Raw genomic sequence first — 20,527 nt, 5'->3', positions numbered from 1 at the left:
CCTCGTGAGATAGATGGGCTAATTAGTGGGACGATCATCATTTCATTCGTTTGCTGGGGGCGCTGGTTGGTCTTGATGGTGTCCCCTTGTTCAACGTGTTAAGTTTAGTTTTGATGAGGATGTAAGTCGCACAAAAAGTAATATTTTTGAAATCCTGAGGCTGCAACTGTTTATATTCAGACCTCAAATCCGCGTCATACACAGTGTATATTCTACAAAATCACATTTTAACATGAATATTTGAAAAGGCAGGACCCTATTTAATAAAAATGGATATTGTTTCACGTTTCATAAAAACACAACAGCATACATCACACTTATTTAATTTCCATCTAGGTTTTTAGGGGTTATTTAAGCATTATGAGGTTAAGTTAAGAATATTAAATATGGCCCTGGTTGAGTTGAGTTGAACTTGTCTATATGGCACCAAACAAACTTGAATTCATTTTTCAAGCTTGTGTTGTGTTCTCTGTAGGTTTTATGGGTTAAAATGACAGAAAGTTTTCCAAAACAAACTCGTACAAAAAACGAGGCATATTTTTTTCTATCTACTTCCGAATGATAATTTGGATCTTTTGTGTTTAAAGATGCTACAAACGAGATTGGGAGCATTTCAATTGCCTCTTGGCTCTCCATATGGTGACTCTGGTTTGTTGCTAGCAGTGCTAACAGCGTTAAGAGTAAGGCAAACATGCTGACTGAGGTTTTTCTTGTGTGTGAGTTCCCTCCGGTGCAACAGCAGTAGGAGAAGACCATGAGATTACCAAAATTGATGCATCAGTACAAGACATATTTTCTTTGTTATTCCACAAATTGTTGCTTGGAGCCTACATTACTCACAATGCAACTCACATAGCCTGAACCAGAGTGTGAGATTATGATGTGTTGGGCTAGAAGAGGCTAATGTAGCCTGCAGCAGAGATGTGCAGCCTTGTAACCTAAGGCGTTATAGTATTTGTACAGTAGAACTGCCCAACACCTGGAAACACATGAAAGTTGAAATCCTCAGATACTCATGGTCCCCAGAGAATGTATCATGGAACTTTCCACCAGCAACATCTTCAGATCAGACATCATTTCTATTTCTAAGACAAAAGCCCAGAGGATTATCCATTTTTATTTTGGACCTATCGTGAGCTTTCCTCCAGTTCCAACCTCCAGGCCAAACATCTTCACACAGGAAGAGTTATCAAGACTGACTTGACTGATTTGGGACAGCCGATCATGAGAGGAGATGTTTGAGATGTTTGCAGTGCAAACGGAACATATTTCAATCTGTTTGATGAGTTGAATAGCTGATCAGAGAGCTGATGAAGCATCACGGAGACGAACACAGCGAGCAGGAGGACCGCGGCTCCTCCAGCCTTTTGAACGCCCACAGTTACAAAAATGTTGGTGTGTATTGTCGTTGTGTGGCGAGCCGCCCACCCTGTGGCAGATGGGGGTTTGGCCAGTCCACACACGCACACACACACACACACACACACACACACACACTGCAATGAACAGGCTCAGAAACCAAATGCACGCACTAAGGAAACACATACACACACCCTTTCTCACAAACACTCCCACATGCACACACAAATACGCACCTTCATTACTCCCAATATAACTCTTTCTCGCTCTCTCTCTCTCTCTCTCTCTCTCTCTCTCTCTCTCTCAAACACATACACAAATACACACTTTCACTTGGTGTCTCTGTAACAAATATACACACCAAAGCACACACTTTCTCTGTCATAATCTGTCGTACAATCACACACAAATCCACCCACCCACACACACACACACACACACACACACGCACACACACTGCTCCATGGGGACGGTGCCCTGCTTCCACCCTTCGCCCACGCTCCTCCGGGCCGTCGAGGCTCTGGGGGGTTTTTGGTTTTGTCTTTGGTGGCTCGGGATGTCAGCCGGGGGTCCGGCGGCTCGGTAGACCCCACCACGCCGATTAATCATCTGTCATCTGCAGTTTTTGTTAATATGGATCTTTGTCTTCTAAAACGACGCTCGGGTCGGGCCAGCCGACTTGCTTGCCGCCTGCCGTCCTCTTTTCCATTTTTTGCAATCAACAGACAACAAAAACGGTCAAGCTGCCTTTTTCTGTGGTTTCCATTCCCCAAGTCGAATGTTTCATGCGTCTGCTGCTCGAAAGCAAAGTGTGACCTTTGAGACCTCCTACTGACACCTCACTGCTGTAGCATCACTCTAGCAGTAACAAAACAATAGGTTACTTTTTCCTTCCTTTCTAATGAAGAAGTTTGAAGATTTGTACCTTTGTACCTTACGCACACACGCCTGCAAGGGTTCCCTCATTTCTCTAATGCTAACTGCTGCTAGCTGCCTCACACAGTGATTCTAATTTTTCATGCGCTTCTTTAGATTCGATAAAAGCATTTATGTATTATAACAAGGCTACATAGACGTGTTAGAGTTTATGACTTTTCCTGAAAGTTAAACCTGTGGGGGTTGTCTACTTTAGCTTAGCCAAGGGAAGCTTTCAGGCTGGTTCAGCCAAACAGACGACGGGGCGTTTGGATAAAAAAGCACCATAAATCATTCTGATTAACTCTTCAATTTGTTGGTGTCTCTCACATTTCTCATTCAAATTCTTGATCAACCTGCGGCCGAGTCAGGGGTTTGGGAGGTTTGGGCGACGAGCCCTCTGACCAAGCCGTCAATAGAAGCGATCGCATATTCATGGGAAACGTATTGACTGCTGAATGTCGGATAATAGACAGGCGCGTCAATGACCGTGGGGCTGCAGTGAATGGCTCCAACATTATCTCTGGGCCCCAGAATGTGTCTTCAGTTACTCTCAGAGCTCGTCGGCCAATATCAAATGAGGATAATTAGCTTGTATTGTTTATGAAGCCAAAGTGCTACGTTGAGCTCCATCACTGAAGACGGACTGTTTGAGCCTCAGCTGATAAACTAGATCTTTATCAAACACTATCTGTTTTCATTCTCTGTTTGCAGAAACCCCAAATTAAACAAAACTTTAAAATTAAACCCCAAAAAAGGTGTAAACAAAGGAAATGTTGGCAAAATATGAACAACAACAAACAATTTGCCTGCAAACACCAAATTATTGCAGAATTGCCATTAATTACCTAATTATTTCTTCTTTTTTTAAATCTCAATTCAAAGTTGCTTTTACCAGCTAAATGTTCAACATTGCTGCTCTCACAAGAAGTTCACAAATAAATTTCAACTAGAAGATTTCAATACAAAAGCATTACATTTGATATACTAATCCAAACAAAACCTCCAAATTAAGTAGTTCAATCCACAATCAAATAACTGTAACTAATCTTTTTTTTTTCATTATATTATTACTTGGTTATTTTATTGATTGGTCAAATTTTTGTAATCTAGCATTAGAAAACCTCAGAACTTGAACCAAAGATATTAAATTTACTACCACAGAAAAAAAACCCAAACCCTCATATTTACTTAATGATTAATCTACTAATCGTTTCAGCTCCATAATGAAATATATGCAATTTGGCTTGAAAAGTGGAATCTGTAGCAACTCACTTTTGGCCTTTTGTTGACTTCAAATCAAGCTTTGAAACTGATAATGCTGTCTCATCTGTTTCAGAAAACACACTAGCTACACAGAAGCCATATTTTATAACACTGACTACTAGAGAAGAAAACCTTTAAAAACCTTTACAAATAACTCATTATCTCTAAGTGTGAGTGTGAGAACATTAGTCAAATGTTTATCTTATAGAAAACTTGAGGCCTGAAGTTGTGATGGCTGATCTATTGTTTTCCAGGATTTGTTATTTAGACATATTTACATAAAAACACATAAATCCTCCAAACTAATTGATGTGAACATAAAAACCACATTAAACAGATCTTAAAGTTGAGCACCAGAAGACAAAGAACAACCAATACGAGCAGAAATCCAACTCTGAAAAGAAGTGACGTGTGGTTTTTCACTTGGAGTGTTCCTATTTTCCATCTTTTTTTATGCTCCCCGATATGATTTGGAATATTGATTCCATGAAGCTATTTATCAGAAATAACATCCAAGAAAACAAATTGAAGTAACTCCAGGAATCCCTCGACTATCTCCAGATGTGACAAAAGCTCAAACTCACTTTGGACCTGCAGTGAAGAGAAATCCTCCTTGTCCTCCGTCCAGCGGGCCTCCACCTCGCTCTCCGGAGAGGTGGAGGGATGGGTGGAGAAAGAGAACGAGAGAGAGAGAGGGTCACGCTGGATAGGGATCAGAGATGCTTCTTGAGGTGAATGAAGCCCGACGTTTGTCAGTCCGACCACAAAGTTACCCGCTCTGGATTTCTGGCTCGCCCCCGGAAAGGGTCATCATCACCCGGGGTCCGAGTGGGCTGGCGATGACAAAAAGACAGAGCGAGAGAGCGAGAGAGGGAGAGTGAGGGAGAGAGAGACAGAGTGGGGGTGAAACAATACGATTGTTCCCATCTCACTTTGCTTCCACCCTCACAGTTAAAATTGTTATGGTAATGAAGTGGATTTTTTTTGCCGGACAGCAGATTGTAACAGAGAAATGTTTCTTCGACTGGAAGTGGAGGCTGCTGCTGCTGCTGGACACGATGATGATGATGACGATGATGAAGATGATGTGTACAAATACAAGTAGAAACAATGGTGGAGTGTTCACATACTTAGTAGTACTAATTCAAGCATTCAAAACTTTTCTTAAGTAAAAGTGATATCAGCTAAATATTCGTAAAGTACTTAAAGTAAAAGTAATTTTGTGGTGAAATGTTACCTATCAGTGTTTTACTATATCAGATACTTCTGGATGGATATTTCAGCTGCATTAATGTGTATGTTGCATTTTACTACTGATGTAGCTTAACTCTGTCGGGTAGTTTAATCTACAGCAATGCGTCATATTTTGTAGATCATCACGTTTTTGTTGTGTTCTGTGCAAATCTAAAGTCACTTTTCATGAGCTCTGGAAAAACAGCCCTGTTTTCAATTCTGGGATTTCCCACCTCAGATGGTTCCACATAGTTTCTTTAGATTGAGAAGTATACGAGAATGTTCTCAACGCATAAAGGAACAATTCTACCTGTCCATAAAGTATCTAAAGCCGTCAGACAAATGTAGTGTTGTAAAAAGTACAATATATTTACCTCAGAGATGTAGTAGAGTAGAATAAAGTTACTAGAAATGTTAATACTCAAGCAAAGTCCAAGTACACCAAATTTGTCTTCGAGGAAATGTAGTTACATTAATTCCAAAAGTTCAAGATCCTCAGTTTTTAAGATTAAAAGTATGTTCTAAAGGACACAAAGTCAGTTCAATAAGCACCTGGTTTGACTTTCATTACAGCACAAGCAAACAAAATGTTTGCACCAGCCTCTTTTACTGCCTCCTAGTACACGGTGGGCTGTCTATGATTAGTTTATGTTGTAAGCTTAAGTATTTGTACCTCTTAGAGGCACATATAATTGTGTTGTCTGTGTCTGCACTCACAAAACACATAAATAGTTGTGGTGGGTTTAGCTTTTGGCTCCGTGGCCTGCATTGTGTGTGTGTTTATATTTATATGAATAACTGAATTCACTGGTTGATGGAGACAAACAGCTGGTGGACCTAATACTCCAGTCGTTACCATTAAAACACAGCAGACAAAGAAGAGGGCACAACGAGATGGGGTCATCAAAAGAACTCCACTAAAGCTCAAACGATGTGCAAAAAATTATGGAAATATGACGTTTCTATTTGTTTCATGCATTTATATGAGGAGGAACAGTCTCCTCATCGCTCCACATAGATCTCATGTTTTCAGCCATTTGTGCTTCATGTACATCTTATTTTGTGATACTAAACAAAAACAAGAAAGAACATTCATATTTTCATTTCATGTGTGTCTTTGACATGCATAAATGTGTGTGTGTGTGTGTGTGTGTGTGTGTGTGTGTGTGTGTGTGTGTGTGTGTGTGTGTTAAAGGGGTTGCCAGAGCAAAAAGGGCAACCCCCTCGTCCTCCTCAGGGGGCTGAGTGGGCGGATGGTCCTCAGCAGATGGATTGCTGCAATGGTCACTTCATAAACCTGAAATAGATTCATAAAAGATACCATTTTTGTTTATTTCTTTAAATTTGTTGTTTTTGATTTGACATATGCATTTTAAGTGTTATTTTTTTATGCAGCGAGAGATGTGGTATTACTGAAATTTCTCTTTTCATATTTTCATTTTTACAATTTGGGGTTCTTTGTGTCAGTGTCTTGATGTTAACGATTATTAAATGGCAAAATATGTTCTTAATCAATAAAAAGAATGCATTAATGCAATTTGTATATGTAAACTGTGGCGCACACCAGTTTGTTGTTTTGCTTTGTACATTTTTTTTTACATTAAATTAAATTCAAATTTTGCTTCAACATACATTTCTCCTGTTATGTTGATATTTAATAACCAATAATTCATGTTTTGTGAAATGCTAGCTGCTTCTCTTCTAGTCTATTTTCTCATATTTCTGAAAAGCAGAAACAGCTTTTCTGCCTGTAATCTGCACTAAAAAGTGACATATAAACAAAAATGTAAATGTTTAACAACTATCGTTACTACAGCATACCACACTGCTTTTATTTCAGCCTAGGTATTTCGTTCAAATTATTTTGGAGGGCTACTTATAAAGTATAGAAGTATAAAGGAACGGCTAAAAAACGGCAGACAGCTTTACTTACTTAAATTTACTTGCAATTTTGGCATATAAAACATAAAGAGAATATAAAATATGATGACTATTTTTTAAATAAATAAAATTAACCATGAGCTCATAATGCACAATCACAAGACAAATTCAAGTCGTTCTACAGCTGAATCGATTAAAGCAAAACTACCAAACATTTCATGTTTTTTTTTTCTTTACAGTGTTAATAATTGTAATGTATTAGTAATAATGTTGACTGTTGTGAAGGTGTCACTTTGATCTCTGGGTAATTGTACCTGATTTTTTCACTATTCTCATTATTTTTCTACACAATCAATTGATTTGTGGAGAAAATAATCACTGCATCAATTGATAATGAGATTAATCATGAGTTAATAGCACGATATTATGACCCTGCTGTTACATAAATGTATGGCTTATAATACAAATGTAATCATATAAAAGCAAATACTAACTAACAGTCACAGGGGACGTTTGTATACCTTTATTACTTGAAATATCCCTGCTAATACTACTATGATGTAACGTTTTTAATGCAGGACTTTTACGATTAAAGAGTATTTTTACTGTGGAGTATACTTCTCCCACCATTGATCATTGATATGACCTTGCGGCACCTAGTGGAAATAGTTTGAACTGTTTCTGATGATACTGTACAAATGTCCCGTGATGCTCCACGCCGAAGCGATCACGTGTATCTTCGTGACCAATGGCGGCGTTTATTTTGCCGTTACCCTCCTTGCATTGGTTCAGCAAAATTTAAAAGAACCTTTTGAAAACGGTCTTGCCGGAGATTTTAGAGCGCCAGAGAAGTCGTCTGTGGACGCAGCTTGTGTTGTCGAGGGAGGCAGAAAACGATAAATATACAATTTATACATCAGTCGCGGAGACAATAAACGGATAATTCGCAAAGGGGGGACGATACGAGTACGCTGCCATTCGGTGAGTTACGTTACTTTGGACCAACGCCAGTTTAAATTTAAGCTAACGCTACTTAACATGCTAATTTTCCACTCGTCGATAGCTGACAGCATTTCTCCCATGTCTTTAAATGGTAACCAAACGCATCGCTTGTTATACGTCAGTTGCAGCGAGCCGTTACATGTTGCGTCTAGTTATTAAAAACCGTGTTTGTTGTTTTAGTTAACGCGCTAATTTAAAGTGTGTAACTGTACTACAGACTGATTTCTGCGGAGATCATCTCCCTCTGCAGCCATGGCTTCACACAACCTGAGCGGATTGAAACGAGACGAGAAGGGGAGAAACATCCAGGTCGTTGTCAGATGCAGGTATGGACCAAAAAACGAGAGGTGGAAGAAGTATTCCGACCCTTACTAACGTAAAAATAACAACACTGTCGTGTAGAAATACTCTGCTTTAAGTAAACGTCCAATATTACAAAAGCACCAGCATCATTGCTCAAAGTAGCAAAAGGACGAGAACTAATTATACATAATAATAATGTTTAATCATAGTTGTTGATCGATTCATTTGTTCATCACTTTATGTTGTATCTGGTAAAGGTTGAGGTAATTTAACAGCTGTTTGTATTTTGCCGCTGGTTAGCCTGTAATGTCATCATTTATAAGCGTATTGTATTTTGAATTAATATTTCAAATTTGCAACTAACTTATTAAAACGATATCAAATAAATTCAGTGATGTACACATTTGCCTCCAAAATGCAGAGGAGGGTAAAGTAGCATCAAATAGAAATACTCAAGTAAAGTAACCACGGCTACAAACAAGCAATACAATACATGGCTTGTTTGTAGCCGTGGTTGACAAGTCTACTAACCAAATGATTATAATTCATAGGACTTGTATAATGCTTTTTTCGATATTGAAAGTCACTTTACATGAGATGCTGGACAAATACTGAATACAAAAATAAAATACTCAGAGTGGAAAAGACACGAGATCCAAAATCACTAAACCCTGTTTATAGTTTAGATATTCCTCAGGGAAGTCACATCAGTCTCCGCTGCGTTGTTTTTCAGGCCTTTCAACACGATGGAGCGCAAGTCGTCCCACGGGATCATGGACTGCGATCCGAGCAGGAAGGAGGTGATAGTGAAGACGGGAGGGGTGAATGACAAGGCGTCACGAAAAACCTACACGTTTGACATGGTTAGTTGTTGCAGACACTCGGGATGCAGGCATGTTATAACGGATATGTGTCAGTCGAAAGGAAGTGGTCTTTTCTTCACTGGACGCCGGTGTGTTCGGCCCACCTCAGCCTGAAATTAAATTTAAAAATGAAACTTGTCTATAAGTGATTTCCTCCATTTTTAAAAAATATAATAACTTTTCCATAGGTGTTTGGTCAGGCTGCCAAGCAGATTGATGTGTACCGGAGCGTTGTTTGCCCCATTCTGGATGAAGTCATCATGGGATACAACTGTACTGTTTTTGCGTGAGTGATCTGCTGCCCAGAAAGATTTTCAGTGCTTCCACTAAAGTCTTTGTTTCTGTTCTGTTCTTACCTGTGCAATAATGCTGTGTTTAATTGCATTTTTAATAACATGAAATATAAACGTGTTGCTATGTTGTTCAGCTACGGTCAAACTGGAACAGGAAAGACATTCACCATGGAGGGAGAGAGGAGTCCAGACGAGGAGTTCACCTGGGAGGAAGTAAGCGAAGAGCCATGAATCATATCTGGTGCCTGATCTTTTCTGGGGACTGATATTGTATAATCAAATCAGACGGGGACAGAAGTTTAAATTGTCTTTTCTGTTGTTTTTAGGATCCTCTGGCTGGTATCATCCCCAGAACACTGCACCAGATCTTTGAGAAGCTTTCTGAGAATGGGATGGAGTTCTCTGTCAAAGTCTCCCTGCTGGAGATCTACAACGAGGAGCTGTTTGACCTGCTCAGCCCCAGTGAGGACGTCAACGAGCGTCTGCAGCTCTTCGACGACCCGCGGAACAAGGTAACTTAGAAAAAGTTAGGTTATGATTCCATGGTCTTTTTGACAGCATCCTGCAGTTCTTGCGGCCTTGGTTTAGTGTTTATGACATGAAATACAGGACAATGGGATTGTTTTTTTCCTTCTTCTGTGATCACTGAGCTCTGTTCTGACGGCCATACTTGCAGCGCGGCGTGGTGGTGAAGGGTCTGGAGGAGGTCACGGTTCACAACAAATACGAAGTTTATCAGATCTTGGAGAGAGGGTCAGCCAAAAGGAGGACGGCCTCCACGCTCATGAACGCCTACTCCAGGTACTCCCCGATAGTACACTATATCGCACACTTTGAGATGATTTCTGTGCAACCATCTACGCCCGATATTTTCCACCTTGGCTGATTTGTTTACTCTTTCCCTTTCGTAGTCGCTCCCACTCTGTATTCTCGGTCACCATTCACATGAAGGAGATCACTCTGGATGGAGAGGAGCTGGTGAAGATCGGCAAACTCAATCTGGTAATAATCCTTCATGATAAATGGGGGAAGTTTTCTACTGAAAGACTGTAAACTGGAAGTAATTAATGAACTGGTGATACATTTCTTGAGGTCAATAAATCACTAATACTTCCCCAAAAGTATGAGCTGAAATGAGTAATTATAAGATGTGAGTAAAGTACACCTTGGTATGTTTATAGAGTGTAAACTCCCTATTTTCAATTTACAAAGTAAAACAATTGCAGCACACAAACCTCCCCTCTGGTCCCTCCCCAGGTGGATCTGGCCGGCAGCGAGAACATTGGGCGTTCAGGTGCAGTGGACAAGCGAGCTCGCGAGGCAGGAAACATCAACCAGTCACTGCTGACGCTGGGCCGCGTGATCACCGCTCTTGTGGAGAAAAGGCCTCACGTCCCGTACAGGTAGACTCATGAATCATTTTTCATCTAATTTTTCACTAAGTAACATATTATGTATATTTTTTTACATTTCTGTAAAGTATTTTAAAGAGAAGAGCTACAGAGAATAAAATGTAAGAAATAAATACCACAGAGGAATTGTAGATCTATTAACTTTGAGCTGTTTCTGTTATTTAGTCCACCCTCATTGATATAAATAGGGTAGAAAATAATAAATCATAGAAACACCTGTTTGTATAAGTCACGATGAATTGTTCTTGATGACTTATGGGTCTAGCTCTAATGACTAATAAGATAAATGATGTGTCCTCTTCCCACAGAGAGTCTAAGCTGACCAGAATCCTCCAGGACTCTCTGGGAGGACGAACAAAAACCTCCATTATCGCCACTGTGTCGCCCTCCTCCAGCAACCTGGAGGTACGTTCTGTGGTCTCTGTTATTTTCTGCTTATGTTGCTTTGAGCGATAACATTTCTATATTTTGAACACAACTCATGCTCTTGGTGATGTGATTTCTTTTTTTCTGGCTGTGCAGGAGACTCTGAGCACACTGGAGTACGCCAGCAGAGCCAAGAACATCATGAACAAACCGGAGGTCAACCAGAAACTCACCAAGAGGACGCTCATTAAGGTACAGATGAGTTTGATATCTCGCTTAAAGGGAAAGGCCAAATTAACTGTGGCATGTCAGGAAATGTCTTTTGTTGAATTTCACCATCTTTAAGGGAAATACTGCCTTTGTCATTCTGTACACTCAGGAATACACGGAGGAGATCGAGCGTTTGAAGCGAGACCTAGCCGCCACTCGAGACAAGAACGGCGTTTATCTGTCTGCAGAGAACTACGAGTAGGTCGCATGAAAGCACCGGGAACACAACACAGGGATTTATTTGTTTTACCAGGCGTGCATTTTCATCATCACTGTCAATTAAAATGTGGAAACATTTTTAAATGTCAGAAAGTGCTTAAGTGCTGCCCATCCAGAACAAGGAGTTGAAGTCAAAGGTGACTCCTTCCACTGAGGAAATAGTAGTAAAATCTTCCCATTCAACAACTGTCCTGTGTTTCAGGAGCATGATGGGCCGGATCACCTCTCAGGAGGAGCACTCAGTCGAGTACGTGGACAGGATCGCTGCCATGGAGGAGGAGATCAAGAAAGTACGTGAGCCTTGGGTTAACTTCAACACAGAGTTAATATCAACATTTCATAACCATAAGTTGTTGCAGGAGCTTTGAGTAAATTTAAACATACATTTTAACATTTGTAGTTAGCTACATTTACTTGAAACCTTAGGAAGTTTACAAATTAATATTTTTGCACGCAAGACATTTGCAAAGTGTTTATATAATATGATGTTTTGTTATAAATTAAACTACTGTACCTGACAATATGTACAATTAGAGCTATGGCTGTTGACAAATTAATTGGAAAAACTTTTGATTATAATTTGAATCATTTGTCATGTAAAAATGCTAACCATTTTGTTTTTAAAGGTCACCACTTTTTTTTTCTTTTTTTTTTTACAGACCAATCAATCAGTTAATAAGCAAATAATATAATAATAGTAATAATCAGCAGATGAATACATAATGAAAATAATCATTAGTTAGTGGTTGAAAATGAGCTCCGTCTCAACCAGCTGTAAAACAAAATCCTGCGTACATTTGTGCAGGTGACTGAGCTGTTTGTGGACAGTAAATCCAGACTGGAGCAGTGCACTGTAGACCTCGATGAGAAGCAGCAGAGGTGAGTGTTTGTAATTCTACAAAAACAGGTCTGCATTTGAAACCAGAGTGCAAGAGGTTAAACCAAAGTGAAATTCAACACTTTAAAGAATTTTTTTCATGTTGCTTTCAGGCTTGAGGAGACGAGCCGAGATCTGCATCAAACCAAAGAGAAGCTGAGTCAGGAGGAGTTTGTGTGCTCGGAGCTCTCGTCCGTCCAGGACACTCTCTATAACACGGCAGGACAGGTACAGACCAGCTTTATTAATGCTGACGCACACGACATAACACATACATTCCACCAAATCTAAGTGCGTTAATGTTCTGATGTTTTATCGACTTTATTTAGATGTTGGGAAGTCCAATTTGAGCTTTTTTCTCTCCTCTTCTTCTTTCTCCTTTTCTGTTCCTTTTTATCTTTCATTTACTTCTCATAATGTTAATACTGTCTCGTTCTTGTAATGCACCATCCTGTGTGCAACTTCCTGTCTTTTAGGTGTTCATGTCAAAACTTCCTCTTTTTTTCCCAATAAATATTTATATATTCATTCCACTCAGCTTTATGAAAATCGAGTGAGATCCGTACCAATCTGTCTGAATCATTTCAATCATTCTCAAATTGTGTTATTGTTATTTTATGGTGAGACTGTCCAAGCAGCACGCTCCAAATGTTGTTTAACGTGTTCGTGTTTGCTCCTTCAGCTGCTGAGTACAGTGGATGCCAGCACCAGTGACGTGTCGGGACTCCATGACAAGCTGGACAGGAAGAAAAAGGTCACACTGCAAACGGCACACAGACACTATCAGAATGTCCCTTCTTCCTAAACAAAGCAAACCGTTTAGTTTGACCATGAAGCTGAAACCATCTTTCTTAAATGCTTGGGTCACACTACACGACTTTCAGAATCCCCAGCTCCCTGTAATGTTCACACCACACGCCTGCTGTGTGTAATCGGTGTGATGAAGCCAGTGTTGTTTTCACACTACATGATTGACTGGCAACAGATGGTCACACACTGTAGGATCTGTCTGCAGAAGGAGTTGCCAATTTGTAAGTCCAGTTAGTCACAAACGCACATCTGAGAGGTGACACAGGCTTAATCATGCTTGTTGTGTTAGTGTTGGCACACATGTTAACATAATAGCCTTGTTTCCACACATTCTTACTATTATCATCATTGCTATCTTTTACTAGGTGTTAGCTCATGATACGTTTGAGTTTGGAGGTACGTGGTTTTCACAGCACTCCTCACGTTTTTATTTGATGACTGTCAGCTGTTGACGTCAAAACAATTTAGATTTTCACATGTTGGTCTGAACAGATTTAGTGCTCTCAGTTTGACCTGGAAGTGAATAGAGGGGATACAGAGGATTATTTTTAATGTTGATTGATTGACTATGATTAATGGATTCAGCTTTTAGTATTAAAAGAAATGCTAGAAAGTTGGGGCAAAGCCCATCACAAGTTCAAACAGTAGAACTCAAGAAATCGGCATGCGTTTACAATTTTAGAAACATGTAAGTTATGTTTGATAGGATTTGTAAGATGTTTGTAGACCTGCATGGATGCCAATGTATCTGACAAAACAACAAGAGTGATACAGAAGTGTGACATTTTTATGCTAAACCTTTCCCTTTCTTGAAAGTACAGAAATATAATCTTTAGTCGCCGGACAGATTTGCACCTCTTGACACCAGTTCTGTCGAGACTAACAAACTTGATTTAAAATCGCAGGTTGAGCAGCACAACAGTGAGATCCAGCAGAGCTTTTCTCAGCGGATGGAGGGAGCGCTCGGCAACATGCAGCGCTGCATTCAGCAGCAAGGAGCCAAACACCACAACATGCTGAGCAGCTACTCGCAGGCCATCGGTAAGACCAGAGAGCTGCAGTGCACATGTTGATTTATGACTAAGGCGACACTAGAAGAACAATTGAAGAGTCATTCAAATATAAATTGTTCATCGTTTTATCTCTGATCTGCAGACGGTGTGCGTGTGATGAACGAGGCGGCGTTGAACGGGGCTCTGACCACCGTGGAATCCTTTGTGGGTGGAGTTGGGCAGCTGGTGGCTGAGGGCGTGACTCGCTGCCAGGACAGAGTGAAGCAACAGGAAGCGCTGTGTGTGCAGGACAAGGAGAGCCTGCTGCAGCTGCTGGTGAGGACGAGGATGACCTTCACACTGGAAAAGACCAGATGAGGGGTTATGAGAGCTGATGTATTTCGTTTGAAGCTGCTTTTTAGGTTTATTATGGCCAAATGACTTATTGCAGTTTTCCTCGGCACTACATCATGGGGCAAAAAATATATATATATTTCTGACTGCTTTCTTCAATATTTAACGTGTGAAGGAAGAGCATCGGCAGGACATGGAGGAGGTGCTGGTGGCTCGGACTCTGATGGGTCTCTCAGCTGTGAAGGAGCTCAACGACACCCTGAGAGCCACCGTGGAGACGCAGCGAGCTCTGGCGGACAAGGCGAGTCCATATCTGTGTTCTGTCTTTTTCTACCAATAAAATCAATGAAGGAAATCACTTAAAATGATAGTATAAGTTCTATTTGCGTGGTGTTTTTCGTCCTTTTATAAGCATCCCCTTTTAGTCACAGTTTCTTATGTACGCCTGTGCTACACCTCCATAACGTTTTCATGGCCGCCCCCTCCCTCAGGTGGAGGCGATGAAGGGGATGGGTGTGGTCTTCAGCGGCTTGGTTCGGGAGCTGGCTGGGCTGCGGGAGGAAGCCGTGCAGGGCCTGAGCTCACTGCAGGCCGAACACGACAAGCTGGAGGACGAGATCAGACAGGCACAGGACAGAAACCAGGCGGTAAGAGCTCGTTTGTGAGACACGATGCACATCCTTCCAGCAGCTCCTGTAAGATCGAAAGCACATTTTGTCTGAGATGACCGTCTCGATTCGGGACCGTCCACACTCTGGTTTGGAAATGCATCTGTCAAGTTTCACCTGAACAATTAATAAATTATCGTATCAGTTTTTAGTGCACAATGTAAATAAAAAAGCCAAATGAATCAGGGATTTTTCTACTTTAAAACACTAAAACGCAGAACAAAAACTGCTCAGCTGAGAAAGTCATCATGATCCTTCATTTAAATATTGTCCACAAGCTGAGTTTAGGTTTCTCCAGTTCGACATTTCCACTAATACTAAAACATTTTTAAATAAAAAAGGACGATATTTAATTCTTCTCTGTCGTTAAATGTATGCCAACCTAAACGAGCATTCTTTGGGAGTCATAACTTGTTAATTTTGGGTATTTTTTAGCTCACACTCCCATGCCTATAAATATGTACACTTTTTTGGAATGAATCTAACATTATTACTGCACTTTCTGCCGTCAGGGTATGAAACAAACCATGCAGTTCCTCCAGGACCAGCTCAATCTGCTGACTATGGAGGCCCAGAAGGACTACACTGATCTGCGCTCTGCCTCCAAAGCTCTGCAGAAACCACTACAGATCCTCCAAGAGAACATCAGCAGGTGGGTCGCCAACAGAAAAACACTGGGAGAGTTTTCCTTGTCAAAGTCAAATCTAGAGTCAATTATCAGCCTCTGGGATTGTGTTTTATATCCATTTTCTTTCCTGTGTGCAGCGGTTGCAGTACAGTCGAGCATCAGGCCTCATCCCAGGCTGACCTCCTCTCCTCCACCTCCTCCTCTCTCGCCGCCTCTCTGCGCCTGAACGCCGATGAAAGCCAGCAGGCGCTGGATGAGATGACTGGCTGCTGCTCACACCTCCACACCTCTGTGTCCGGTACGTCATTTCTTCAGTTGTCATTTAAACCCATTTATAGCGTGTTCATTGTGTATGATTGCTGATGCTGTAGATTTGTGGCTGCAGGTCTGGTCCAACGTGACCTCCAGTGGAACTCCAGAGTGAGGGAGCATGCAGAGACTCAAGCCCATGAACACCTATCTCTGATGGGGAAGATTTCCACTGAGGCTCAGGCCCTCCATCAGGTAAAAATGGCCGCTGACCGCTGCATGTTTGTGTCTTTTTCATTTTTTCTGATAAAAATGATCTGCATAAAGTTGCAGTGTGTTCACAAAGCAATGCTCTTTTATTTAGTTTTGAATGGTTACTCTGAAAACTTGTTATCACAAAACACCCTTTTGTTGAAAACCTACTGAACCTAATGTCTTCAGGTAGCACTTTACCTGCGGGTCTTTGTTAGACTGAAGTTTGGGGTTTCACTGTTTCAAACGCCAAACGCTTTACCTGAGAGAGAAAAAAACTTCTCCATACCTGTTCAGGGTGTTGAGAAGCACTGCACTGAAAAGCTCCGGGCAGCCAAGGAGGAGCTAACCGACCGACAGGAGGAGGTGAAGCGGTCTCTGGTGGCCGTTCAGGACCAGACCTCCCTGGACGAGACTGTCCTGGACCAACAGCAGGCGGAGCTTGAGGACCACATGGAGACGAACCAACAGCTGGTCCACAGCTTCCTGCAGGAAGAGCTGCAGCAGGACGTTCCCACTGGTAAATTATTCAACCCAAGTGTATTTTTCTGTTCATTGTGTAAAATGTTTAATATTTCGCTTGAGTTTTATGGTTTTACTCTTTTTTTTTTTTTTTTCCTTCTTTCTCTTTAACCTTTTTTTGTTTTCCTTTTTTTTAAATTTAATTTTATGTTTTTAAGGTCCAATCCGAAATGTGTCCTTCTGGAGAGTGCATAATTTTCGTCTTTTGGAGCTATTATGTTTCTATATTTGAACAAGGACAATGTACAGAGAACATTATCCTCATGCAAAAGAAGTTCAGGTGGAATATACTAGGTTTTAGCAAATTGGTTAAATGTGGCACATTGTGTGTTGCCTTCAGGTGCGACCCCTCAGCGGCGGGAGTTTGTGTATCCCAGGCGGCTGGAGAAGTTGCGGGGCCGCAGCGAGCTGCTGGAGAGCATGAGGAGGCAGCAGGAGAAGCTGCAAGCCGCCATAGATGAGGAGAACGAGCAGGAAGAGGAGGAGGAAAAAAACAGCCAGGTTAATCACGTTGGTTAACTTTTTGGTCTTTCAGGGCGGCAACAGACATTCTGCATCTGTTGGTTACTTGCCGTCTTATTGTTGTTCACATAACCTAATTTAACACTAAATAGATTGTTTTACATGTATTCAGTAATATTATTTACACATTATTTGGCACATGCAGCTATTCGTATCTGGACATTTTTCATATGCTATCACATTGCTGGTTTAATCACCGTTTCCACTGTCATTTCCACACTTTTCATTGTGTTAATTTCGGCTCCATTTGTACTTTGTTGCTCTTTACTGTGTCTAGGACTCCCTGGAGGAGGAGCTGAGCGTGTGTAATGAAAGCTTGGCCACAGAGCCGTCCTTCATCGACGAGAACCTTGTCTTCAACGAGAGCAAACGCGTCCCCTTCTTCAAGGTGATCAGCAAAAATGCGACACTTTTAATTAATGGTTGTAGGGATGGATCAGCATTTAACATGAATACTGGGCTTCCACAGGAACGCTTGCCCTACATTAACAGCCCTTTTACTGTGAATTTATAACAATGATTGTGTTTCTTGTCATTTCCCTTTTCCAGCAAAAGAAGGGCGGGAAGAAGGAGGCAAAGATCCCCGCCAGGCAGAAAGCAGCAGAAAACGAAAACTTAACACCTCAGAAATCCAGACTACCACTCCGCTGTCAAAACTAAATCCGTTTTAATATATTGGTTTTAACAATGTTGTAACTGTCCACCTCTTTTATGTCTAACCTTTTGTGGTCTTCTAAATGTAAGGATGCTGAGTCATGAATGCCCCTTGTTTTAGTACCATAATTGTCTTGACGTCTTAAAGTTGCTTGTAAAATTAAAGACATTTGTACTTGTTTTATACTTTTGTGAATCATCGTGTTTTTCCGAAATGAGGTAGTACGGTTTGGTGAAACGTTATTTATTTTATTATTTTTAAGTTAAAGAGAAGCAACCGGATCTGTCGAAAAATGTACAAGTGGTATAAAACATATTTCGGGCAACTTATAATTGCTAAAGTAGGCTGAGACATGGGAGGATTTTTCACATCTCATTGGCTTGGCAATGATGAAGCTCTTGAATGGGAAAGCAGCCACTTTTTATTGTTCTCAGACTACGGATGAGATGTATAAAGTAACTGAAAAAGGTGCAAACATTCTTGAAATGTGGGTATTATAACTGATGACTTAGAGCTGCATGAACAAAGATGCGTGGAGAAAAAGCTGTGTGGTGACGGTGCAGGTGGAGTGAAGTCCTACAGCAGCAGTGGAATGAAGGTTAGACGAGCCGCTCCACTCTTACTACGCTGTCTCTCTGTTTTGGTTTATCTCAGCCAGCCAGCTTTGGGACTCGGACAGATTTATATTATTTATTATTATTCTTATTAAAGGAATGAAGTTCATAGCTTCACACATACTATCACACTTCATTGCAACGCAAAAAAAAGGCACATATGTTCCTCTGTCATCCTCTCATCTTCGACTCCTTTTCTTCAGTCTATCAAGTTCAATCGCCACTGATTGAATATCCAGTGCATACATTAACATTTAAATAAATCATGAGCAGGGGGGGCTACATTTAAAACGTCTCTGTGCCCCTACAATATTAAAAACGTTCTTTATATGTGGAGTGAAAGTATGGGACCGACTGAGTGGGGAGTTGAAACAATGTCAAAGCATGACCCAGTTTTTCAGCAGGTACAGGGAAGAAGAAGGGCACTGACAGGTGTTCTCGCATATCTTATATTTAATTATTTTTTCTATTGTAGGATTAAATAAGCTTATGTTTCTTCATACGTCTTTGTTCATTTAATATTGTTTCGATTGCTTTAACTATTTGTTTTGTTTGTTTTGTATTACTCACATGTTCGAAATAAAACCTTCATTCATTCATATATGGAAAAACAGGCACAATAGGAAACGCCCACCTTTTTTACTTTCGGTTTCACGGTGAATAATGCTTCCCAGCGAAATACGTTCCACTGTGGTGTCCGGAAAAATGCCTGCCGAAGGACATAACTTAATTGTACTGTGTCTAAGTGTACTCAGTTACATTCCATCACTGCCACTATTCTATACAATCAATGTGAAAGTACTCATGCAGATGTGATGCTCTGCATACTTGTACATTATATACTTTCAACTGCTAGTCGACTTTTATTATTTTACTTGCTTTCATTAAAAACAAATACTTACTTCAACCGAATAATTTTAGATTGCAATATTGCGACTTGTATTCGAACACAATATATAAATACTTTATCCACCGCCCACTTGCAAGTAAATGTAACCGAATTTGAATCGCGCACTGACACAAACACCTAAAAACGTTGTTTCATCATAGGAAGCTCCTCATCAGAAACGCGGAACAAGCCAGGAAGCCATTTGAGTTTTGGGTGGGGACCCACCGTCGTGGTGAAGCCATCTTAAAAAAATGAAATTAATTCGCTGATATGGTCATCGACATTCTTCCAGGCGCCTATTGATCGGTGGACATGGGGAAGCTGAAGGGACTGTGGCTGCTGGTGGCGACGCTGAACTTCGCCAACGCCGGAGATACGCTGACACAGATGTACTTCGAGAACGGCGGGACACTGGATCTGAAGCCTAACGTTGATACTTCCGACCCCATTAAGAACATCGCGTGGAGGTTCGGTGAAAATCTGGTGGCCGAGTGGATCGAAGGTGGTTCGCTTTTTGATTATTATGGCAAATTTAAAAACCGCACACAACTGGACATGAACACTGGACGCTTGATGATTCGCAACATGTCCGAAGCGGACCAGGGTGTGTATAAGTGTGCGATCAACGGCAAACCACAGGCGGTGAGATATGAAACCATATTTATCGCGAAGCTCCACCAGCCTGAAGTACTGATAAGACCGTTAGCGTGTAGCGATACGTCGGATCGCTGCAGCGTGAGCTGCGATGCGGACACTGATAAAGCCGGAAACGTCTCCTACAGCTGGATGTTCGGGGCCGAAGAGTGGAAGGAGCTGGACAAGGAGGTGACCATTGAACCGGAGACACACGGACACGCGAAGGACATCAGTTGCCGAATAAAGAACCCGATCAGCGAGGAAACGAGTAAACTCGTACACAACCCGCTCTTCAAACCACCGACAACCAGCCACGCTGCATGGGCATGGGTGTTGCTACCACTGGTTATCTTGCTGCTCGTCTTCGGTGTCTTAGCTGTGTTGTGGAAGTTAAAGAAAGCCCCCTTCAAGAATCGAGGCATGCCAGACCCTGAAAGACAACAGCAGCCTGCGGAGAACCCGACACCTGTAGGTGAC

At 41.2% G+C, this 20,527-nt stretch overlaps 1 protein-coding gene across 1 annotated transcript; it reads left to right on the top strand.

Moving 5' to 3' along the window:
* Window positions 1-7,493: 7,493 nt before the first annotated feature.
* On the top strand, window positions 7,494-18,096 carry kif11 (kinesin family member 11). The gene is made up of 27 exons (XM_084020624.1): window positions 7,494-7,635; window positions 7,874-7,982; window positions 8,693-8,822; window positions 9,011-9,108; window positions 9,250-9,328; window positions 9,442-9,627; window positions 9,792-9,916; window positions 10,027-10,117; window positions 10,373-10,518; window positions 10,836-10,932; window positions 11,050-11,145; window positions 11,273-11,361; window positions 11,585-11,672; window positions 12,188-12,261; window positions 12,373-12,487; window positions 12,942-13,013; window positions 13,975-14,110; window positions 14,225-14,397; window positions 14,591-14,716; window positions 14,907-15,062; window positions 15,596-15,735; window positions 15,849-16,009; window positions 16,097-16,215; window positions 16,510-16,732; window positions 17,075-17,235; window positions 17,534-17,644; window positions 17,806-18,096. Exons 2-27 carry the CDS (start codon window positions 7,909-7,911, stop codon window positions 17,914-17,916), a joined length of 3,177 nt encoding a protein of 1,058 aa, XP_083876750.1. The 5' UTR covers window positions 7,494-7,635; window positions 7,874-7,908; the 3' UTR covers window positions 17,917-18,096.
* Window positions 18,097-20,527: the final 2,431 nt, after the last annotated feature.

Source organism: Eutrigla gurnardus (assembly GCF_963514095.1).
Source record: "Eutrigla gurnardus genome assembly, chromosome: 11".
Lineage (NCBI taxonomy): Eukaryota > Metazoa > Chordata > Actinopteri > Perciformes > Triglidae > Eutrigla > Eutrigla gurnardus.
Note: the sequence above shows the minus strand (reverse complement) of the source record. Positions and strands in the feature narration are given on the sequence as shown.